At 45.4% G+C, this 25,245-nt stretch overlaps 1 protein-coding gene across 5 annotated transcripts in view; it reads right to left on the reverse strand.

Annotated features, from left to right (window-relative positions):
- Window positions 1-1,065: 1,065 nt before the first annotated feature.
- The window catches only part of ZMYND11 (zinc finger MYND-type containing 11), a 191,648-nt gene continuing 167,468 nt past the window's right edge, over window positions 1,066-25,245 (reverse strand). For 3 of the 5 annotated variants that reach the window (XM_082259455.1, XM_082259453.1, XM_082259457.1), the window contains 5 exons: window positions 16,545-16,616; window positions 15,388-15,666; window positions 8,716-8,901; window positions 5,619-6,812; window positions 1,066-1,839 (listed from right to left, as the gene is read on the reverse strand). In XM_082259455.1, coding sequence (XP_082115581.1) covers window positions 6,690-6,812; window positions 8,716-8,901; window positions 15,388-15,666; window positions 16,545-16,616 — 660 coding nt within the window. In that variant the 3' untranslated portion in view covers window positions 1,066-1,839; window positions 5,619-6,689. The remainder of the gene's footprint in view (window positions 1,840-5,618; window positions 6,813-8,715; window positions 8,902-15,387; window positions 15,667-16,544; window positions 16,617-25,245) is intronic. The other 2 variants (XM_082259456.1, XM_082259454.1) reach the window with 2 other exon arrangements.

Below are 25,245 nucleotides of genomic sequence, written 5' to 3' on the forward strand. Positions count from 1 at the left end.
CAGGATGACAGAACGGTGATATAAAGTAACATTATAGAGATGTATTCAGATTCTTAGTGTGTGTGGTTCTATTAGATGATGACAATGAGTTTAATTCTTTATATTACTTAACCAAAACTGTCTTGTGTTTGCTAAGCCCAAGGTCCAATTGCCAGTTTGTAACAAAGCCTGAATCTGATCAGTGATCGGGGACAATACAAGCAATTCTCTAGTCTGCTTAAATGCCCTACAGGGCTACTCATGTCCCAGTTTTCACAAAAACCTTTTGTTAAAAAATGTATTCAATTCGTCTATGTGAAGGGGCAGGGTATGAGATCAGCATAGTGGCAGCGCTCTTATCTTTGATAACCCTCTTTTCTCATGTGTGTGGTACACTTCACAGTGCCATTTTCCAGCTCTGCGGTGAACCTATTGAGAAACCCTACACCCACCCAGACAGAAGGGACCATACAAAGGGCACAGTGGTGATTTTTTTCCCTCCACATCTCTTAAAATCTGTTACAAATGTGTCCGTTATTGAGAACAGTATCCCACTGCCATTGTCTAAAGCCTATAATAAATATCAAAACACCTATATAAATATTTACAAATTTCCTCAGTTTAGGTCCCTCCTCATAGCTATTAAGTTATTGATAAGTATTGATTGTTGTATAAAATCCCAATTTCAGGACATTAAAACTCCCATTCCCATATAAAAGAAGACTCAAGTAAAAGCTATTTGGACTACGGATACAAATGAGCATAAAAGTGGAAAATTATAGTCTGAAATAAAATCTTAGAAATGTGGAAGAGTAAAATCAATAAAAATTTTTTTGATCCACTCCTATGAGTAAAGCCCGTTTTGATGCTGCAAAACACAGACAGGTTACACAAAATTAAACATGCATAAACCTCCATTCTAAATGTGGCGAGGAGGCATCTCTGTCACCACAAAGGGCAGTGAATTCAAGAGTTTGGTCAAACTGCATATGTAGGGGCACAGAAAATGCTAACTTTATTTATTGGGCTGAAAACCAAGAGAAAAATTGTATTTATATACTTGTTGACTTTTTCAGTAACAGAAAAAAATACAGGAGCTTATAACAACCAATTAAAATCATCTTTAGTTTAGTCAGCCATAAAGTGATCAAATCATGTCCAGTTCGGCTGAGCTATTTGGGGTAGATTTACTAAAACTGGAGAGTGCAAAATCTGGTGCACCTGTGCAGGGTAGCCAATCAGCTTCTAACTTCAGCTTGTTCAATTAAGCTTTGACAATATACCTTGGAAGCTGATTGGTTTCTATGCAGAGCTGAACCAGATTTTGAAGTCCCCAGTTTTGGTAAATCGACCACACTGTGTCACTGTCTTGTTAGTTTTTTTCCCCTATTTCATTTCTACAAAGAATCCACTTATTTGTGAATGCACTAACTCGATGTCACCACAGGCACCCAATAGAGATGACTGGCTTGGGTAAACACTGGTCCACTCACAAAATACCATCATCCACGACAACTACGGCATATAGACTTCTGAAGGTGTTAAGTTATCCTGCGTACAATGATTGTTCTAGCTAACCTGGCAGTGGCACACGAATACTGAAAATTTGCATGGTGTTAAATTCTTAACTTGTAACAATATAAACTGTGTACTTAAAACAAGTAGAGTGAACAAGAAATACACATGCTTTCTGCGTTCGGTATTATGAGGCCACAGAATTTACGGGTTGTGATTTCAAACAGGCTAGTTCGATGTAAGCGTACCCTGACAAATATCCAAAATTAGAACTGAATGCCTAAAAGTAGTGTGAACAGCTGAATTATATACACTAAAGAGGATCGATCATGACACAGTTGGGATCTAAAAAAAAAAAAAAAAAAAATGGGATTTTTGTACTTACCGTAAAATCCATTTCTCTGAGTTCATTGATGGACACAGCACTCCAAAATTCATAACTACTGGGTTATATTGCCTCCTCACGGAGTAGGACTAGGCAGAACAAAAAACACCTGGCTATGCCCAGGGGCCGCTCTCCGCTTGGTATAGAACCTCCCTCTCTGCTCTAGGTAATCAGTTTAGTAGAAAGCAGTATTAGAAGTATCAGAACTCCATAGAGGGGTGGGTGCTGTGTCCGTCGAACTCAACGGACACAACGCTCAATAAATCATAACTACTGGGACATCCAAAAGCAGTGCCAAAAGGAAAATGAGGGGTGTGGAAAATAACCCAAGGCTAAACATAAGAGCCCCTAACCAGGACACAGGAGCCTTAACTGGGTCACAGGAGCCCCGTCTGAAAAATAAAAGTTTACAGAAAAACAACCCTCAAGAGGGAGCAGCCCCTCGTAAACAACAGCCTGCAAAACTTTGCGGCCAAAAGAAGCATCCACAGATGCCAAAGTATCTACTTTATAGAATTTTGTGAAAGTATGCACCGATGACCAAGTGGCCGCCTTGTAAAATTGATATTGATGCCTAATGACGAAAGGCCCAAGAAGCACTCAGCGCCCGAGTAGAATGCGCCATAACAGGGAAAGGTAAAACCTGACCTTTATTGGAATAGGCCCGAGTCACCGTCTGTCTGATCAATCTGGAGATGGTAGCCGAAGAAGCGGCCAGCCCTTTTCTTAGTCCATCCGTAACCACAAAAGCGAGTCTGACCTCCGAAAGGACTCAGTAGCTGCCAGATACACCCGAATCGCATGAACCACATCCAAGGTATGCAAAGCAAATTCCTTGGGATGAGCCGGGTTGGGACACATGAAAGGCAACACAATGGTCTCATTCAAATGGAGGTCCGAGACAACTTTGGGCAGGAATGATGGACCGAGACGAAGAACCACTTTATCCCTTTGGACCACTAAATAGGGACTGCGACAATATAAAGCCGCCAATTCCGATACCCACCTGGCCAAGATAATAGCCATCAAGAATGTCACCATCTGGGATAACGTAAGCAAGAAAAATTTCCCAAATATTCTCAAAGGGTAACGTACAGCAAAACGTTTGGGGACCAAAAAGGGTCATTTTGGTTGTTCCTCTTTCTATTCCTTAAAGCGGAGTTCCGGCCTCAAAATTGATTTTGGGCTATCCGCTTGCTGAGGGCAACCTGAAAGAGAAATGGATAGGGACGATTTTTTTTTTTGGTCACTTACCTTATTATAGAAGAAAATATGCTCATCTTCCTTTCACTTCCTCCCTCTGCGGCCGCGGCCCGCGCCGTCACTTCCGGTTTGCAATGATTCCTGGAAGCTGAACGTCATCGCTCCCAGGAATCAATGCGCCTGCACCGACCCCGCTCGTCACTTCCGGTGCATTCGCGGCATTCGCTGCTAAACAGGGATGCAGGGATGCCGCGCCTGTACCGGAAGTGACGAGCGGGGCTGGTGCAGTGCATTGTGGGACTCCGACGCCACGGAAGAGGACACGAGGAGAGACGCTGCGGCTTCAGCTGCCCACACCTGAGATGGCAGCGCTGGAGAAGAAGTTTTCAAGGTAAGTGCGACCCGGGACAGTTCAGAGGCTATCCATTATGGAATGTATTAGCCCTGACTATCCCAGGGGTATTTTCAGCTCAAATTGACCCCCGAGGCCGGAACTCCGCTTCAAGCTGGAAACACAACTATACAACTTTTGTTGTTAGATTTCCTTTAGATTTACCTTTACTATGTAATGCAAGGGCCTGCCAGATTGCATACAAATTGAAAGTGTTTAGGTTTGACCTCATATTATATGGTTTTGGTAAATCTAAAGGAAAAAATCTAAAGATAATTGTATAGTGTGTATGGCCCCTTACAGGATACCTGTCAAAATAAGGCACATAAGGAAACAGCTTTGGAGTGCGAGGTGACTTTTGCGTACCAATCGACATAGCCACGTCCGTGGCTACATCAGCCGCATCATTTTTTTTTTTTTTAAAGTCTCACGCACTGCAGGGATAATTGCGTCTACCAGCGCTTTTTAATTCGCTGCTGCGACCGTGGAGGAATCCAACTATCGTATGGATTTGAGGGTGTGATATTAAGACCCCCTGGATGGGCTGCTTCCACAGTGGCACCAGGCTCAGAATCAGATGAGGCAGACTGAGCAGGGTAAGGCGGGGGACGCTTCCTCCTGGGCCTTTACCCACACATCCCTTCCACCCGGGACACTAAGGACTGCAGGACCACCATCAGTGCAACCATGGGAAGATGGGGTTCCGTGGGACCTGCCACCTCCATGAGGGGGTCAGTGGGGGAGATGTGACCCTGAGGCTCCATTAAGGAAGACCTTGCAGTAAAAAAAACAAACTTTTGGCACCACTAAAGGATCCACCTAAGGCTTAGGGTACCCATCTAAAGAGAGAGAGATAGCAGGGGACCCCCAAGGACTCACCCTACCAATCGGAGGAGCGCCGAGAGATCAGACCCTGCATTACCATGGACACCATCCCTGTTCATATGTCCCAGCAACAGGAAGAGGAAGCTGACGAGGAAGAGGAGGCGCTTCGGCATCTCCATGAAGCTTCAGTCGTCTCCAGCATCTCCCGGACTAAGGGATAAAGGCCCCCCATGACATCATTGGGCTACACAAACATGGCTGCTAACCTGAGACCAACCAGACTAAGGGAAAATGGCCCCATGACATCATCGAGCTACACAAACATGCTGCCAAATGGAGACCAGCCAAACTAAGGGAAAATGGCCGTCATAGGCTTCAGCGTCTTCCCTGTGCCCTCTTTGCAACGCTTCACCCTCTGCAAGGGGACCCCCTCCTGAAGGTAGGACACACATTAGGGGAGACTCTGCTGTGCACTCTGCACCGGTCCCTGCACTATACCCACACTACACAGTGGGGCATTCATCTAGGGGTCTCCTACACTGGGACCCCTCCAGACTACCAGGGCAGGACACACTATCCCAGGACCCTTACAGGGTGGGGATAGCAGAGGAGACCCCAGGGATCTCTGCTGCATTCTCTGCCCTGGGACCCCCACCAGACTCCAGGTTCAGACAGGGGGGAAGCCCAGCTCACTCAGGGATTTTTAAGGATGGGTGGAAGGAACCTGCAAGCAGGTCCGACCGTCCCTGGAGGTTACCCGCGTCCACCCCCAAATAAACACCAAAAGGGGAGAGGGGGGACTGTACTTACTCTTCCATGGTGCGGGTAACGCCCCAGACAATCCTCGCCACCGAAGTAGGGGAGCTGTCAGCCAAGGGACCAATGCGACTCAGACCCAAGCCCTGTCGTATGCGATCATGCGAGATGTTTAACACACGGGCCAGCCTCTGTCCATGAGGCTATGTAGCGGCCGACCTAGCGTGTAGCTGTGGTCTGCACGCGCTAGCTGGCTGGGCTGGGGGGACCACTGGATCTAGATTATCCAGCCCAGTAGTTGATTGTAGATCTCCCGAGAGAAAAACAAGATGTAAGGAAGGAGAAAAAAAATTGCTAGGACCAGAAATCCCAGCCAGGGGCCTAGGTCCTTACTCCTGACTAGAGAGATTAAAACCAATTACCTAGAGCAGAGAGGAGGGTTATATATCAAACTGATGATGGCCCGCCGGCGTAGCCAAGTGTTTTTGTTCTGCCTAGTCCTATCCCTGGAGGAGGCAACATAACCCAGTAGTAAAGATTTTTTGGAGTGCTGTGTCTGTGAACGAAAGAGAAATAACCCTGCAAAGAAATATCCAAGGTAATTCCTGGCTTTAAATTGTCTACCAAGTGTGCCTCCATAGGTCTCTATGAACTGTGCAAATTGTAATGTCATTTCTATGTTCTAAGATAGGATTACCTGTATTTAAAAAAGGATAATATATTTCCATTTCTTTATAAAAGTTATATATTGAAAATAAGTAATGAACAAACATGGGGTATATTTTACAAATAAAGTGTGCAAGAACTACGCTTGCATTGTGAACCCTGTTCCCTAAAACGTTAATCCCCAGATACAGAATAATTAAAAACAATAATGCCTTTTAAAAAGGAAATGAACGGTAGGTTTAGAGAAGTGAGGCCTTGCTAAAGGTAGTAAAATTCCTCCTTATATTTTTTCTTACATTCACAGATCTATGACCAATGACTCTCACTTCTTCTGACCTCATTGTATTTTACTCCAGAGGGAATTCTGGTCCACAGCTGCTCCATTAGGCACAAGAAAACAAAATAGTGCCTAAATCACTTCCCGAGGCACAGGAACAAAAATTGCGCTTTCCTCTCTGCCTATATCAGGGAAGATTAAAACCTGCTGCTGGCAGATATACCACTATAACATTGATTTTAAAATATTTAAAACTTTTAAAAAAAACTTAAAATGCCTTCAACCTGAAGATGCAAAAAATTGTCTAGCAAAACTACTGTGTGTCTCAGCAATAGTTTCAAAAGGAACATGGAACAGATTCTCAAATCAGCGTAACGTCTCAGGAAGGAAAAAGGCCCATCCATGAATGCTCCCAGAAGAGCTCCTTGCACAGATCAGCACAGCAATACAGGATCATCTGGCAGCAAACAGGTTGGAAGGAAAGGTCTAGCACAAGACAATGTGCAAAACATGTGACCTAGTATCTCAGCACTTTAGTACTGGAGCTGTGCAGTCAGCATAATGTCCAGCACTTAGTACACTAGGAGCTGGTTTGGAAATGGTATGCAGGTAGTAAGCAAGTACGGTGTCCTGGAAATGATAGAATGCAGAGTTTGAGGAAAAATATCAGAGAGACAATGCAGAGGGAGGATTCATCTTTTTCTGCGGCAGGTCCTCTTGTGTTCCGCGTGCCAGTGCTCCTGTTGGCATTTAATGGAGCAGTAAGAAGTGTTCCAGCAGCAGTGATACATGGCTTCCTCCTCACAGTTGTAGCACTATCAAAAAAAGAAACAAAACACACACAAACACAATAAGACAACTGCTACTGTGTTTATTCGACATTTGTAACAGATCAGAATAATATAGATTTTATTTTCATAAAAATAAATGTTACACCACAGTGTATCTACTATACAGAATGTATACCAATGAAATACTGGTGTAAAACATTACCCTATTGAATCACAGGCATAAAAACTAGAGAGGAAAGGGATCGGATCCCTGATTTGTTTCCTGACCTGTACTAGAAAGAAAATGGCAGATGGTATTCATTTGTTGCTGGCAACATTGCACAGTGAGAAAGGGTCTATGGAAGCCGCAATGAACATCTACACCTTGGTCTAGCTTCTTATAGGGAGCATTCAGAAATGTTGTTAATTGTGCCTAAGCTGTACCCTGAAACGATCTACTTTTCACTTAGCTTCACGGCTGTATATTTGCAGTGCGAGACCATAAAGCATTGCTGCCTCTGACTGCTAGTCCCACAAGATGTTCAGTGAGATTTGGTGATGTACAGTAACTACTGAGCTGCTCACTGTTCTCCTTGCTGGAAAGAAAACTGTACCAGAGGACCAGTTTGAATTATTTTATATATCTAATTTTTTGCACCTCTCCTGCTACGTTTTGAATATAACCCCACCTAATCAGAACAGAGGGGACAACTTGGCCATGGGGAAGCAAAAAGCTGCACTTCCACAAAGATAGTTGCCTCCACAAAGAGACCAAGTGTGCAACAAGGCATGGCAAGTCATTAATGGGGAAAAGATCAGCAGGGAGTTTATAGGCAATACTGGGGACTAATCCTTTGCCCTCTGCTTGCCTTTTTTGGCATAGCATCCACAGTTAAGGTTATCATAATATATTTTTTCTCCTAAAGCTCAATTCACATAGGCCAATCTAATCAGGTCAGCCTGTCAATTTTTCATGAGGACCTGATCAGAGTCTCCATGTAGGTTTAATGGCAGGTTGATGTAAATGGGCTTGTGTCTTCATTTACCTACCTCTGAATCGGTCCTTATATGAAAAAAGAAATGTGTCCTTTTTCGTTTTTACAGGCCTAAGCATGACGGATGAGAGGTAACCTGATGTAAATGAACTTTTACATGCAAAGTCCTTTCACATCTGGCAGCCCTTAGATCTAACACAGGCCCACCACAGTCTGCAGTTAAAAGGTGGACAAGAACTGAACAGGCATAGATGTCACAAACGTGGCATCCATCCTCTTCTGCTCAGATTCTGCCGAGGATCTGCCCACTGATTCCCTGCTAAAAAGAGTGGAGTGCACCAATGTCAAAGGACACTAATTAATACAGTTTGCAATTGACTTGGACTGTTTACTGGAAAAGATATGTTCCTTGAGGTTCCGACTCCATATCAAACAAGTACGTAAACACAGTAGCAAAATGGTTTTCTTACTTCAAATATCCTCTCAGTAGTTTTACTAGATCGTCCCACTACCCAGGTGTTTTACACTTGAAAACAATCAATGTTGATCACAGAAACTGCTTGGACCATAATTGAATTTAAAAAGATGATTTTAGCAGAAGAGTGTGTGATGTCATCTGTCTCTTATTACTTTTTAATATAAAAAACACTATGCCACCAAACAGCTGTAAAGAGCAATAACGTTTCTCACCAGCCCAACTGCCATAAAGGCAAAACAAGTGGACAAAGTCAATCCAATTTTTATGAAGAATCATTTTCCCTCACCAATGTTACTTTATTGTGTAGCCCCCCCCCCCCATCTTTTTTCTAGGTTTACACCATTTGCCCACTGCAACCAGATTCTCCCTCTTCTCTTCCCAATACAGCATTGGGAAAATGAGTTGGAGAATTTGACTGGTTAACCGGAGAAGACTGACTACTGAGGACCATTATGCCACAGGTTAGGTTTCTTACCCACTGCTTCTTCTTGGTCTGTGAAATCAGCTGTTTATGTTGGGCTGCCATTTTCTTGATTTCTTCCAGGAATTCCTCTTTGCATTTATCTTTTACCTGCTTGCACTTCCTGTCTATTTCTGCCTGAATATTGGCCACAGCTTTATTAACAGCTTGTCTCTTCTCCTCTTCCATCTCTGCTCGTAGCTATAATGGAAAAAAATGAGATCATCAGCATGCAGAAAAAGTACTGAACATATTATTGGATTGAAGAATCATCTACACTTGTTGCTGTAGGAATGGATCCTGGACCCTGAGATTGGTGATGAAAAACATTCTGTGGGCCACCAGACCTCAGCACAGAAAAAAAAGAAAATAACAAATCAAGTGAAGTACTCTGAAACTTAAAAAACACATGGGATGCCCAAGCATTGATTTTTGCTCATGATCTACGTTTTCACAACCATAAAAAAAAGACAATAGCTAAAACGTGGCTCTCTGACTCTGTTCTTTTTAGAGGTCAAAACTAGGGAACACTGTGCCGTACATAATGAAAACTTTATGGAAAAACTGCAGAACACTACACCTAAATTCCATAAAATCCAGGGGCCATGGGTCTAACACTTTCTGCCAAATAGCTTTGACCATCAACTACTAGATTTCTGATGTACCTACAGTATCTCACAAAAGTGAGCACACCCCTTACATTTGTAAACATTTTATTACATCTTTTAATGTGACAACACTGAAGAAAACTGGATTTTTGTAAGAAATTACCGTAAAATACCTTTCTCTGAAGTTCATCGACAGACGCAGCTCGATCCAGTCAGAGACTATAGGATTATGCTTCTATCAAAAATTGGTACTAGGCAGGAAAAAAGCTTAACCACACCTATGGGGGCTGTCCCTGCAGGCATAACCCCCCAAACCCTACTATCATCAAACAGTTTAGCAGTGTTTAGAATAGAAAAAAACCCACTTAGAAGTAGAAGAGGGGGGGGGGGGGTCCTGTGTCTGTCGAACTTCAGCAAAAAGGATTTTATGGTAAGTTCTTACCAAAATCCAGTTTTCTCTATCGTTCATCGACAGACGCAGCTCCATCTATTTAGAGACTATAGGGATATCCCAAAGCAGTATATTCATGAGGGGTGGGAAGACAACGCAAACGAAAAACGAAACTCCCCAAAAGCTAAACTTAGCCAACCAGGTAACATGGAGATCAACCATGAACAACTGGAGCTCACCCAGAAAACACAATCCACCCTGAAAGAGAAACAAAAAAAAAAAAAAACAGTTCTCTTTAAACAGCAGCCTGCAAAACCTTGCGGCCAAAGGAAGCATCCAAAGATGCCAAAACATCTACTTTGTAGAATTTTGTAAATGTATGCACAGACAACCAAGTTGCTGCCTTGCAGACTTGCAGCACCAACGCCTGATGGCTAAAAGACCAAGAAGCACTTGTAGAATGCGCCTTCACCGGGAAAGGAGGATCCTGACCCTTCAGTGAATAAGCCTGAACTACCGTCTGCCTGATCCATCTGGATATGGTTGCGGCAGATGCAGCCAATCCCTTACGAGATCCTTCGGTAAGGATAAAAAGAGAGTCTGATTTTCTAAAAGACTCAGTGGTTTCCAGATAGACCCTGATCGCCCCAACCACATCCAAGGAGTGCAACGCAAATTCCTTAGAATGTTTGGGCTTAGGGCAGAGTGAAGGCAACACAATGTCTTCATTCAGATGAAAATCACAAACAACCTTGGCAGGAAACGACTGATTAGGTCGAAGTACCACTTTATCCCTGTGTATCACCAGATACGGTGAGTGGCAGGACAAGACCGCCAGTTCAGATACTCTGCGAGCTGGAGTAAGTGATAGCCACCAAGAAGGCAACCTGCTGGGACAACGAAAGCAGAGAAATCTCCTGAATGTTCTCAAAAGGAGGCTTTTGAAGAACAGATAATACCAGATAAAGGTCCCACGGAGGTAGCGGGGACCGTCTTGGAGGAGCCATATGGCGCACTCCCTGTATAAAGGTACATAGCAAAGCATGCGTAGCTAACGGGCGTTGGAAATTTATAACCAAAGCCGACACTTGGCCTTTGATAGTGCCCAAGGCCAACCTACTGTTCAACTCCTTCCTGCAGAAAGGCCAAGACCCTAGCTATCGAAAACAAGCGAGGGTGCACCTTCAGTGATTCACACTATGAAATATACGATTAACATGTACGATGATATATCTTCCCAGAAGTTGACTTCCTAGCCTTCAACAGTGTAGGAATCACAGAGTCACAAAGACCTCTATCTCTCAACATCTGGCTTTCAACAGCCATGCCGTTAAAGCCAGCGACTGTAAAGCAGGATGAAAGATTGGACCTTGAGACCACAGATCTTCCCTGAGAGATAAGCCCCGTACACACGTACCGATTGTCGGCCGTAAATATTCGGCCGATCAGTCGTCGGCCGATTGTAGGCTTGTTAGTATGATGCTTCCGACAGCCGACAGCGCATTTTCGGCCAAACAGAATCTGTCGTGCAGGCATTAAAATTTTTGTTGGCCAACACCAGAACGGCCGATTGTTCGCCAGTCAGTACAGATTTCGGCCGACAGACAGCCGTTTAGCAAGACTGGGCATGCTCAGAAAAGAAAAAAGACAAGGAAAGTTAACCATCACATGACATCACTTCTGCAGTCGGCTGTTGTTGGCCGACAAAATTCGTGTGCAGTCTTTTGCAGTTTTCAACAGACACGACAGCCCAGGACAAAAGATGGCCGATCGTTCGGCCGACGATCGGTACGTGTGTACGGGGCTTAAGTCTCCAAGGAGCATCGGCGACCAACCTTACTAGGTCTGCGAACCAAGACCGGCGAGGCCAGTCCAGAGCCACTAGAATGGCCGGAATCTCTTCAACCTCTATCCTGCGCAGAAGCCTCAGCAGGAGTTTTAAGGGAGGAAAGGCATAAATTAGCCAATACTGACCCCAAGGAGCCACCAGAGCGTCCGTGGTGTGCAGCAGAGAGGGCTGGAATACATTTTTCCGCCCAGGCTAGAATCTCGGCCACCTCTTTGGCTGCCAAGACCCTCTTGGTGCCCCCTGGTGTTTGATGTAAGCCACAGCCATGGCATTGTCTGATTGAATCCGAACCGGACAATCTTGCAGAAGAGTTGTCCAATGGCTCAGACAAAGCTTTATTGCTCTGAGCTCCAAAACATTTATCGGTAGTTTAGACTCTTCCATCGTCCAGGTACCCTGGGCACAGAGCTTACCCAGCACCCTGCCCCAGCCCAATAGGCTGGCGTTCGTGGTCATCACCGTCCAAAACAACAGAAGGAAGGACCTGCCCTGGCATAGTGCTGGAGACTGAATCCACCACAACAGAGTAGACCTTGTGGCTTAACCGAATCAAAAAGTCCATGGACTTTGGATCCTTGTTCCATTTGACAAGAATCTCCCTTTGCAAAGGTCTGGTATGTAACTGAGCAAATGGAACCGCCTTGAAGGTTGATACCATCAGACCCAAGGCCCGCATGCAAACTCAAAGAGAGGACAGATTGTTCGCCAAAAGCAACCGAACCGCCTCCTGCAACTTTTGCAGCTTGTCTGGGGGAAGAAACACCTTGGCCAAGGCTGAATTCAGAGTCAAGCCCAGATAATCCAGTTTCAAGACAGGTGTCAGCGCAGATTTCTTGAAATTGATGTTCCAACCGAAACCCCCCAACAAGACTGAAGGAGAGTCCGCTCTCAACAGGAGATTGTCTAGGTACCCCAGTACCGCAATCCCCTGCTGGAGCAGCAATGCCAATACCGGTGCTAAGACCTTGGTAAACACTCTGGGAGCTAAGGCGAGACCAAAGGGTAACACCACAAATTGATAATGCTCCTCTGCGACCGCAAAGCGAAGAACCCGCTGGAGTCCAGCATAAATAGGGATGTGTCCTTGATATCTATGGAGGCTAAGAAGTCTCCCTGGTGCAGCGACGCCACTATCGTGCGGATGAATTCCATCCGAAACTTCTGTACCCGCATGAGGCGGTTCAGGGCCTTGATCTTCAGGATGGGACGCACCTTGCCTTCCTTTCTGGGCACAGTGAAGAGGTTTGAATAAAACCCTTGAAAATGTTCCTGAAAAGGAACCGATACAATCACTCCTTGCGACAGCAAATCGAGTACTGCCCCTCGCAAGTCCCTTAACTGGACTGGGGATGGTCGAAGATTGGACGGGAAGAACCTGTCCAACTGGCGAGACCGGAATTCGATCTTGTACTCAGATCGGATCAGTTTGTGAACCCATTTGTCCTGAATCAAGGAGGTCCAGGGTTCCAGAAAGAAACAAAGACGTCCCCCCACCTCAGAATCGGGTGAGGGTGCCCTTTCATGCAGACGAGGATTTGTCTGAAGGTCCAGATTGGCCAGTCTTTGCTTACCCCAACCATGGCTTCTTGGAACCCCCAGAAGACCTGAATGATTTACTTTTTTCTTGCTACCCGGAGGCACGAAAAAGACATTTATGGGCATTAAAGGAAGGCCCCTTCCTAGGACGCGGCACCTTGCCCTTAGAGGATTGGGGAAGATGAGTGCTCTCACCCCCCCCCATGATACCTTTGATCAACTCGTCCAGAGAGGATCCATTCCAAACAGCCTCTCCCCTAAGAAGGGAAGATCAGTCAAGGCCTTTTTAGAAACCTGGTCCACCGACCAGCTTTTCAGCCACACCATGCGCCATAGCAATCCCCACTGCCGATGCCCTGAACACCAACGGGGCTGAATCCAGGGATTTATTACACATGAACACCAGGGCTTAAGCCAACTGGTCCAGTAGTTCCAACACCGCAGGGGGGAGCCGTTCAGCTTCCAAGTTTCTTTTAAGTAACTTCACCCATTCCGTAGCAGTCGGAGCTACCAAAAAATTAACAAAATTTGACATGCATGTAGGATTGGGTACACAGATTTGAACACTGTGTGTGTTTAGGTCCATGCACCCACTCCTACATGCATTTTACATTTTTACAGGTGGCTGTGTCTGTGTGTCTGCTGCGTCTGCATTTACTTGCATAGGCTGCCTGCGCATAGGTGCAAGGAGGATGGGTTTAAACGCCTGTCTAAATGAGCCTTTTAAAGGAGTTGTAAAGGCAGAAGGTTTTTTATCTTAATGCATTCTATGCATTAAGATAAAAAACCTTCTGTGTGTAGCAGCCTTCCCTGCACCCCCTAATACTTACCTGTGCCCCATCTCTAAACAGAGATGCCCACGAGTCCTTCGGTAATCCGGGACTCTCCCTCCTGATTGGCTGAGACAAAGCCGCAGCGCCATTGGCTCCCGAGGCTGTCAAAGTCAGTTTGCCAATCAGAAGAGAGGGGGCAGGGCTGAACTGCAGCTCCACGTTTGAATGGACACACAGAGCTGCAGCTCAGCTCGGGTGCCCCCATAGCAAGCTGCTTGCTGTGGGGGCACTCGATAGGAGGGAGGGGTCAGGAGCAGCAAAGAGGGACCCAAGAAGAGGAGGATCCAGGCTGCTCTGTGCAAAACCAACTGCACAGAGGAGGTAAGTATAACATGTTTGTTTTTTGTTTTTTTAATCAAGAGTTTACAATCACTTTAAAGTAACAAATTTGCTTATCAAACAAAAATCACTAAAATCTCATGCCTTTAATACAAAGACGTCCATAATGGTAAACGCTGTATATAGATAAACCAGCAATGGAACCATGTACTTGAGGAATGAACAAAATTAAGTTCTCTTCGTAATACAAATAAAAATTTATATACGGTTTTAAAATAAGGGACTGGGAAAATCAATCCATAAATAAATACAGATAGCAAATAATATGAAAATTGGCCACTGTCCAGTGTCTGAAATCCCTATAAAATACAGTAATGTACATGTGCCCATTGCCTCAACTACATTATACCAATTCACAGCAGGGAAGGCACCACCTTTGACTTAGGACCTAAACATTTATGTCTCAATGCATGGGAAATATAAAAGGAATGCACCTTAAGCTGGCCAGAGATGGATCGACATTTGGCTGGTTCCCCAGCAACAGGCGGCATTTCTATCCCTTCGTCAGTGTTCAACTGAAGTTTTAGCAGTAGCTGCTGACTTTTAATAAAAAGACACTTGCCAGCCCAGGTATCCAGCCTTGTCCTGTCCAGACCTGGGCCAGTTTCTCGCCGGTCATTGGGTCCCTAGCACTGCCATGTTGACTGTGGGAAGCCAGCTGTGATTCCCTGCAGCTTCACAGCTGGCTCCACACTGTGCATGCACAAGCTGCGCTTTGATGGGCCCCGCAGCCTCCTGGGATCTGTGGCATATTCCAGGAGGTTGTGAGGTCATGAATAGGTATCCACTGTCAAAGACCAAAAAAAAAAAAACATCCAATACAAACAGAGGAAGATGGTGGAGGACAATCAGCAGACCCCTGTAAGTAAGTGAAGAACCATTTTAAAAATACTGCTAATAATTAGTGTTTGTGTATAATTAGCAGAACAGGAAGCAAATTTTGAAGTACAAAAGATAATGATATATTTTTGGTATAAAGCTACTGATTTAGCAGCCATCCAATGGGCATTTTAGCACTCCCAATACAACAGCTACAAGAAATCATGGATCTCTGCAATAGTTCTGCAGCTTCACCCCATAATTTTAACTATTTTCTGAAAAGGATTGTAGGGAACATGGAAATACTCTGACCTCTTCTAGGGCTTCCTGCACGGCTCTTTCAGTCTCCCTCTTGTTGTCTGTGCTCATCCTCTCCTTGAACTCATTAAAGATCTTGCTGTACTTGTCGTGACACATGTTCTGACACCCACCATCATTACTGGTTTGTGTGCTACGGTGTGACATTCTTGGAGATGAGGCACTTTGCTTCTTGGTCTGTGTATAGACAGACACCTTCTCAGCTGGTGGCGGCATGGAGGGGATTTCCTGGCTTGAGCTCACAGCTTCTGTCTCAGGCTCTGGTTCTGACTCCTACAAAAAAAAAAAAAAAGGGACAAATAAAAAAAGGGACATTTTATTTAAACAAAATAAAATATAGAGAAACAAACTCAACACCCAGTTTTTAATTTATCCATACAGGTACATAAAGTACCTACTAGTAGACATAGACATGGGAGTGGTGTGTAGTATGTACATCTGTAGGATTCTAAAAATTGAACTGGATTGCTACAACTTAAGGGGAAACTATAATTGTTTTTGATCAGTCATTGTAACTTTTTAATACAATTATTTTAAATCTTTATGCTATAACAACATTTAAAAATGGGTGTATTTATGCTACATTTGCTTAAATCTGCCAAACTAAAAACCCAAACAGTTCCATAGCGGTTAGAGAAACCCCAAACCCTGCTAATTAAACTTATTCAGCTTTGTATGTAATTTAGTCCCCTGCTATGCAGGTCTAGTCACATTATGGGCTATTCATGGAATAGCGGTTAAGGACAGCCACATTCCCTTTAATTTTTCAAAATTGAAATGAAATTGGAGAAAAATAAAATCACAAGGAAAGGATTTCACTGAGCACTTTAAATTTATCATTTTTTTTTTTTTAATGGGATGAACAACCACTTCTTATTACATATCCTCTGCCTTCAGTGCGTACACTTCTATTCACTGCACACGTGTATTGTGGGAGCAGAGCAGCAAAGGCTATGAGAAGGGGAGTTGAGCACGAGGTCACTAATGTCTATAAGCTGTGCACAACATACCAGAACACTGCAGAGGCTTACTAGAATGAAAGAAATAAAACCAAGGAGATGTGAATGTGGCTTTTCAAAATTAAACAAAAGTGATTCATGGATAGGGGTGTAAATTAATGACAGCACTGAAAAGAAATAACAAGCGCTTACTTCCTTCTTGGCTTCTACGTTTTGAGTGCGTCGTCCTTTCTTGGCCCGCGGTTCCTGAGTTGCTGCTTTCTGCTGGAAAGATGAAGGGGACGAGCTATAGTGCAATCGTGCTAACACTGCACAGATCTCAAACATAGAAAATATATGCAGAGACAAGATAATCTGTAAATTGCACAGATCTCATTCACATACTGTTTATAACTTGTCTGGGCCTCACTTAGAGGAGCCAGAGGAAACAATTCATGGACTTGTCTGGTTGCCCAGACAATCTATCCCTTTATGTCTGGAGGAAACTAGGACAAGCTGTGAGGAGGTTGTATGAGGACTCCAGGTGTACTCCAGGTTATCAGTCACTTCTGAAGACTGCTGTACGTTTGCATAAATCACATCATCATCCATTACCTTTACAGGAATAAAGCCATCATATCTAGCAAGAAGGGAAAGCTAATAAAGGAAAACCGTTTGTCTCTGCAGTGTGCTCAGCATTTCATTATAAGCAAGCCAATGTCTGAATATTTTTTTTTTTTTTTAATAGTAAGATTGTTCGTTCTGTATCAGCTCAGTATAACAGTGAATCATTGTCTCTGGCTTTTCTTAGCTATGAAGGATCTAAATGATTTTATCCTGTGGTGAGGCAGCAAACACATGCTATACTATGACATATACAAATCTTTCATTTTAATTCATTCTTTAAAAATAAATCACTTACATAGAAAAAGAGATACAACTCAGCAAAAATAATCAAAATATCAGATTATGGATCAACAGAATACACCAATACTGTGCATGCATTCTATTTAGAAGAGATCAGTTAAGTACAGAATACAAATCAGGATGTCATTCCTATAGACATGAATGACATTTGTTTCTAATTAATGTACTAAATAATAGTACAGAGCCCTAAAAATAAGAGTTGGGCAAACATTGGCTGTTCACCCTGTTCGGGGAACACCCGAATTTGCAGGGTGTTCAGCAGATGTTCACCCCGCTAAATGCCCAGCAATACACTGTACAAAGCTTTGCCCAATCAGGGCGCAGTAAAAGCTTGTTGTTAAGGAACGGGGTCGGGAAGCCGACCGTGGCATCTTTAACAATCATTGAGTAATCAGCTGTCAATTGGTTTCACCGCTGACAGCTAATTAATAATAATAAAAAAAATAGTAAACTTGGTCAGCGCTCACTCGTCCCCTCCCCCTTTTCTGACCTGCCATGCTGCATGCTCAGATAAGGGTCTGGTATAGAATTTGGGGTGGCGGCAAATACAACTGCGAATCAAATTAAATGTGAATTGCCTCATTTTTTTTGTTCTTTAGAAATGTAATTTTTGCTACACTTCTATGCATGCTACAGATGGGCCACTTTACAGGCAGATTAAGGGGACCCCCAGGCATTATATTTAAAGGAATTTTTTGTTTTTATTGTTGCACTTTAAGCATCATTAAAATCACTGCTCCTGAAAAAATTATTGTTTTTAAAAATAAAAATTGCCATTGATACGTGTCCCCTAGGGCAGTACCCTGACCATCATACCCCTTTTTATGGCCAATTACTTGCATATAAGCCTATAAAATGGGCACTTTAGATTTTTCCTCTTCGACTCCTATTGACTTCAATAGGGTTCATCATTTGGGCTAGAACTTTCTCCTCTCACCTTCCAGGACGGCAAACACGTGAGAGATGAGAGGCTCCACCCTACAAGAAACACAATCAGTTCACAGCTGTTAAAAGGCCCCACCCTTCCCTTTGTCCCTTTTTTCTCTGACCTGAAGACTGTGTTGGATGGTCCCCCTGTGAGACAGGTTCAGCAATGCCAGTGAAGGCCACACTCTACCTGCACGCCTTCTAGGCTTCTCACAGGTCGCCCCAGGATACAGGCAGTCGGTCACAGTGGTGGTCCCTCCAGAGCCTGTGGCCTGCTCTTCAGCAGGGGTGTCCTCTGGTCCTCCCGGCCATGCAGCTGGATTTTGCATTTGGTAGGAATAAAAAAAAAAAATGACGGACAGCATGCTCCAAGCTTTGCTTTGAAACCAGACCTTCCAGTTTGTGCAGGAAAGGCAGAGCATGTGCAGAACAACCCGGAAGAGGGAAGCAAGTACGGAGGAGACGCCGGACCCGCATGGCGGCAGTAAGGCAGACTCTCCAGCCACAAAGAGTCGGGAAGCTGCCAAAGAAATGAAACCTGCCGCAACCCACCTCATGGAGAAGGAGGAGGGAAGGTCGGTTCAGGTGGCTACAGGCAAAAGCAGATAAGAACCCAGTAAGTGCTGTTTCTTTGCCATTTTGGGGCTGATACCAGTGTCAGGCTTTGTCCCTGGTAGCCCATGCTCTCCCTCAGCAGGGCCTGTAGCCAAAGTTACTATGGGGCAGGAAGAGTGATCTGTTTATTTCCTCTTCTCTTGCACAATCCCCAGGTGGAACCCAGGAGGCCTTTGATAAAGCATCCCCTGTATCCACTGGCACTAGCTCCTCTAAAAAATTTGGTAATTGCGGAGAGAGACTGCCCAGGTCTCACACCAAGCCCTTTTGTTATACAGTCAGGTCCATAAATATTGGGACATTGACACAATTCTAATCCTTTTGGCTCTATACACCACCACCACAATGAATTTGAAATGAAACAAACAAGATGTGCTTTAACTGAAGACCTTCAGCTTTAATGTGAGGGTATTTGCATGTAAATCAGGTGAAAGGTGTAGGAATTACAACAGTTTGTATATGTGCCTCTCACTTTTTAAAGGGACCAAAAGTAATGGGACAATTGGCTGCTCAGCTGTTCCATGGCCAGGTGTTATTCCCTCATTATCCCATTTACAAGGAGCAGATAAAAGGTCCAGAGTTCATTTCAAGTGTGCTATTTGCTATTTGGAATTTGTTTTCAACTCTCAATATGAGATCCAAAGAGCTATCACTATCAGTGAAGCAAGCCATCATTAGGCTTAAAAAACAAAACAAATTAACTGTTTGGAACATCCTTAAAAAGAAAGAATGCACTGGTGAGCTCAGCAACACCAAAAGACCCGGAAGACCATGGAAAACAACTGTGGTGGATGACCGAAGAATTTTTCCCTGGTGAAGAAAACATCCTTCAAAACAATTGGCCAGATCAAGAACAATCTCCAGGAGGTAGGTGTATGTGTGTCAAAGTTAACAATCAAGATAATACTTCACCAGAGTGCATACAGAGGGTTCACCACAAGATGTAAACCATTGGTGAGCCTCAAAAACAGAAAGGCCAGATTAGAGCTTGCTAAACAACATCTAAAAAAGCCTTCACAGTTCTGGAACAACATCCTATAGACAGATGAGACCAAGATCAACTTGTACCAGAGTGATGGGAAGAGAAGAGTATGGAGAAGGAAAGGAACTGCTCATGATCCAAAGCATACCACCTCATCAGTGAAGCATGGTGGTGGTAGTGTCATGGCATGTGCATGTATGGCTGCCAATGGAACTGGTTCTCTTGTATTTATTGATGGTGTGACTGCTGACAAAAGCAGCAGGATGAATTCTGAATTGTTTCGGGCAATATTATCTGCTCATATTCAGCCAAATGCTTCAGAACTTATTGGACGGCACTTCACAGTGCAGATGGACAATGACCTGAAGCATACTGCAAAAGCAACCAAAGAGTTTAAGGGAAAGAAGTGGAATGTTATGCAATGGCCAAGTCAATCACCTGACCTGAATCCGATTGAGCATGCATTTCACTTGCTGAAGACAAAACTGAAGGGAAAATGCCCCAAGAACAAGCAGGAACTGAAGACAGTTGCAGTAGAGGCCTGGCAGAGCATCACCAGGGATGAAACCCAGCATCTGGTGAGGTCTATGCATTCCAGACTTCAGGCTGTAATTGACTGCAAAGGATTTGCAACCAAGTATTAAAAAGTGAAAGTTTGATTTATGATTGTTAATCTGTTCCATTACTTTTGGAACCTTAAAAAGTGGGAGGCACATATACAAACTGTTGTAATTCCTACACCGTTCACCTGATTTGGATGTAAATACCCTCAAATTAAAGCTGGAAGTCTGCAGTTAAAGCACATCTTTTTTGTTTCATTTCAAATCCATTGTGGTGGTGTAAAGAGCAAAAAAAGTTAAGTTTTGAATTGTGTCGATGTCCCAATATTTATGGACCTGACTGTAGGTGTATTAACAAGCTGGCTGGTAAGGAGGCCTCAGGGTTGATGAAAGATTTCCTTAAGTCTATGCAGGAGGAAATGCTAGCCACTATCCAGTCCTTCTACACCTCTGTAGCTTCCTCCCAGGTAACAGAACTGGGTGAGCTAACCCCTAAAGAGGGCCATTCTTCTCAGGAGAGTTTACCTTCCAAGGCAGGCCCATCTGCTTTTCTGCCGGGTTCTCAGGGTGTCCCCCTTGCTCCAGCAAGGGAAGAGGAAGACCTAGGAAGCGCAGAAAGTCAGGCTAAGTCTCAGCTTAGCTTGGGGGAGGAGGTTGATGTGGACCCAGATAGGTAGAAGAGACCAAAATTAAAAAGAAATCTTTTTGGTCTAGAAAATCTGGAGGGACTCCTTCAAGCTGTTTATGCTACAGAAGAAATCCCAGAACCCCCCAAAGAAACCTCGGCACAGGATAAGATGTATAAAGAACTGGTTAAAAACCAATTCAAGGTATTACTTGTTCACCAATACTTGAAAGATTTAATTCTTCAAGAATGGCAGTTTCCTGAAAGAGGTCTGGTTAGACCAAAGACATGGAAAAGGAGATTTCCCTTTAAAGAGGAGGAGGTGCAAAAATTCCTAAAAAGTCCAAAATTGGACGCCTCTCTGTCTCAAGTAACTAAGAGGTCTGACCTCTCTTTTGAGGACACAGGGAACATCAGAGATGTCATGGACCGTAAGTGAGAATCTCTGTTAAAGAAAGCCTGGGATGCCAACTCATCCACCATGGCTCCAGCACTGGCTGAAACCGGCGTGGCTAGGAATGCAGATTTCTGGATAGAAAGGCTTACAAAGCACCTTTCACAGGGGAATAAGTCCCAGGACCTGCTGGATTCCCTTTCAGTTATAGGGAAAGCTGTCGCCTACTTGGCCAATGAAGCAGTTGAGTCAGTGATAGCCTCAGCTAAAACCGGAGCTCTCATTAATTCAGCTAGGAGCTAAATCCCAAGGTATTTCAGACACTAGTTTAAAAATTCAGCTGCCCCAAAGTAGGCCTATTTGCCAGCCTACAAAACAGAAAGGTAAAGACATTCTTTTCCCTTTCAAGGGAAAGAGGGATGTTGGGCCTGGATGCTCTGGCCCAAACATGGCAGTTCAAGTTATCCTATGCCTTTCCCCCTCTAACTCTTATACCTCGAGTTTTACAGAAGCTCAATCGTTCCCCGGGGCCTTCGCCTCCTCCTGATTGTGCCCTGGTGGCCAAGAAGGGCATGGTTTGCGACCCTGAAAGCGTTATCGGTAGCACCTCCTTGGAAGCTTCCGAACCTCCCAGACCTGCTATTGCAGAGACCAGTTTGGCACCCCAGGCTGGCATTTTTCCAGTTGACTGCTTGGTTAGTGAGCGCCAGATCCTTAGATTAAAGGGCTGCTCAGACAGAGTGATAGACACACTCCTCCTGAGCAGGAAACCAATAAGGAGGAAAATATACTTAAAAGTTTGGAAAACGTTTTGTACTTGGCGTAGGCAGAAGCAAATATCTTCCGCCTCTGTCCCCATAATCTTGGATTTCTTAAAGATGGGGTAGAGAAGGGTATGGCGGTTAACACCCTTCGGGTACAAATAGCAGCTCTCTCAGTTTTTCTGGACGCGAGACTTGCAAAAGAACCTTTAGTTAAAAGATTTTTGATAGCCAGGGATAGAGCTACCCCTGTCACTAGAGACATGTTCCCTCCTTGGGACCTGACTAGGGTTCTAGAGGTGTTATCTAGAAGCCCTTTTGAACCTATAGAAGAGGTTCCCTTTACGTTTTTGTCCCTAAAACTAGCCTTCCTCTTATCAGTCATGACAGCCAGAAGAGTAGGGGACTTACAGGGTCTTTCAAATAAAGAACCATTTAGGTTGATCTTCCAAGATAGAATTATCCTCAGGCCAGATCTGCCCAAACTAGCATCTTCCTTTCACAGGAAACAGGAAATAATTTTACTATGCTTTTGTGATAATCCTAGAAATGAAAAATAAATTAAATTTCATTGTTTAGATGTGAGGAGATGCCTCCTCACTTATTTACAGAGGACCAGGGAGTTTAAGAGATCTAATCACCTTTTGATCCTCTACTCTGGACCAAGAAAGGGACTGCAGGCGTCAAAACCTTCAGTCTCCAGGTGGATTACGCAAGCCATTACCATGTCTTATGAGGTTTCAGGTGTTCCTGTGCCAGCAAAGCTAAAAGCACACTCAACAAGAGCACTGGCAACATCCTGGGCTGAAAAGCAGGAGCTTACTGGGAACAGATTTGCGGTGCAGCCACCTGGTCCAGCCATGACACTTTTCTGAAGCACTGAGTGGAGGTGCTGTCTCAGCAAGACCTAGCCTTTGGCCGAAAGGTACTATAGGTGGTGGTCCCACCCTATGGTAGGCCTGTGGTTACTTTATTATCCTCTCACAAGTTTGCCGTCCTGGAACATGAGAGGAGAAAACCGTCAGTTAGACTTCCTGCGAGGGCTTCCCCCCCCTCTTTCTCTCTCGCTTCTCTCTCCTGCTCCCCCCATTTCTCTCTCACTCCTCTCCCCCCCTTTCTCCTCACTCCTCTCTCTCCTCCCCCCATTCTCTCACTCTTCACCCCCCTTTCTCTCTCACTTCTCTCCTCCCCCCTTTTTCTCACCCCTCTCTCCCCCCCCTTCTCCCCCCCCCTTTCCTCCCCTCTCCCCCCTTTCTCTCCACTCCTCTCTCCACCCCCCCCCCTTCTCCTCACTCTTCTCTCCTCCCCCCCTTTCTCTCACTCTCTCTCCTCCCCCCCTTTCTCTCACTCTTCTCTCCCCCCCTTTTTCCTCTCCTCCTCCTCCCCCCCCTTTCTCTCACTCTTCTCTCCCCCCCATTCTCTCACTCTTCTCTCCCCCCCTTCTCTCTCTCTTCTCTCCCCCTTTCCCTCACCCCCTTTCTCACACTCTCCTCTCCCCCCCCTTTCTCTCACTCCTCTCTCCCCCCCCCCATTTCCTCACACCTCTCTCCCCCCCCCTTTCTCTCACTCCTCCCCCCCCTTTCCTCTCACTCCCCTCTCCCCCCCCTTTCTCTCACTCCTCTCTCCCCCCTCTTCTCACTCCTCTCTCCCCCCCCTTTTTCTCACTCCTCTCTCCCCCCCCTTTCTCTCACTCCTCTCTCCCCCCCCCTTTCTCTCACTCCCCCCCTTTCCTCTCACTCCTCTCTCCTCCCCGCCCCCCTCTCTCCCACTCCTCTCTCCCCCCTTTCTCTCACTCCTCTCTCCCCCCCTTTCTCTCACTCCTCTCCCCCCCTTCTCTCACTCCTCTCTCCCCCCCTTCTCTCACTCCTCTCTCCCCCCCTTCTCTCACTCCTCTCTCCCCCCCCTTTCTCTCACTCCTCTCTCCTCCCCCGCCCCCCTCTCTCCCACTCCTCTCCCCCCCCTCACTCCTCTCTCCCCCCCTTTTCTCACTCCTCTCTCCCCCCCTTTTTCTCACTCCTCTCCCCCCCCTTCTCTAAGTCCTCTCTCTCCCTCCCCCTTTCTCTAACTCCTCACCCCCCTTTTCTCTCACTCCGCACTCCCCCCTTCTCGCACTCCTCTCTCCCCCCCTTTATCTCACTCCTCTCTCCTCCCCCCCTTTATCTCACTCCTCTCCCCCCCTTTATCTCACTCCTCTCCCCCCCTTTATCTCACTCCTCTCTCCTCCCCCCTTTCTCTCACTCTTCTCTTCCCCCCTTTCTCTCACTCTTCTCTTCCCCCCTTTCTCTCACTCCTCTCTCCTCCCCCCCTTTCTCTCACTCCTCTCTCCTCCCCCCCTTTATCTCACTCCTCTCCCCCCCTTTCTCTCACTCCTCTCTCCTCCCCCCTTTCTCTCACTCCTCTCTCTTCCCCCCTTTCTCTCACTCCTCTCTCTCCCCCCCTCTCTCTTACTCCTCTCTCCTCCCCCCTCTCTCCCACTCCTCTCTCCTCCCCCCTTCTCTCACTCCGCACTCCCCCCTTCTCTCACTCCTCTCTCCCCCCTTTTTCTCACTCCTCTCTCCTCCCCCTTTTTCTCACTCCTCTCTCCTCCCCCTTTTTCTCACTCAGCTCTCCCCCCCCATTCACTCACTCCTCGCTCCCCCCTTCTCTAAGTCCTCTCTCCTCCTCCCCCTTTCTCTCACTCCTCACCCCCCCCCTTTCTCTCACTCCTCACACCCCCTTTCTCTCACTCCTCACACCCCCCTTTCTCTCATTCCTCACTCCCCCTTTCTCTCATTCCTTTCTATCCCCCTCTCTCCTCCCCCCCTTTCTCTCACTCTTCCACCCCCCTTTCTCTCACTCTTCCCCCCTTTCTCTTACTCCTCTTTCCCCGCCCCTTTCTCTTACTCTTTCCTTCCCCCTTTCTCTCACTTCTCTCTCTCCCCCCCCCTTTCTCTCACTCCTCTCTCATCCCCCCCTTTCTGCCTATTCCCTATCCCTCCCCCCCAATCTATCTCACCCCCCCACCTCTCATCCTCTCTCTCTCTCTGTAAAATTGTTACAGGGTGCTATTTAGTATTAGATAGTTACACACACTCACAAACACTCAGGGTTCATTGGTCTTCATTAGTGACATATTTAACATAA

The sequence above is a fragment of the Pelophylax lessonae genome, assembly GCF_965119305.1.
Source record: "Pelophylax lessonae genome assembly, chromosome: 5".
Taxonomy (NCBI): domain Eukaryota; kingdom Metazoa; phylum Chordata; class Amphibia; order Anura; family Ranidae; genus Pelophylax; species Pelophylax lessonae.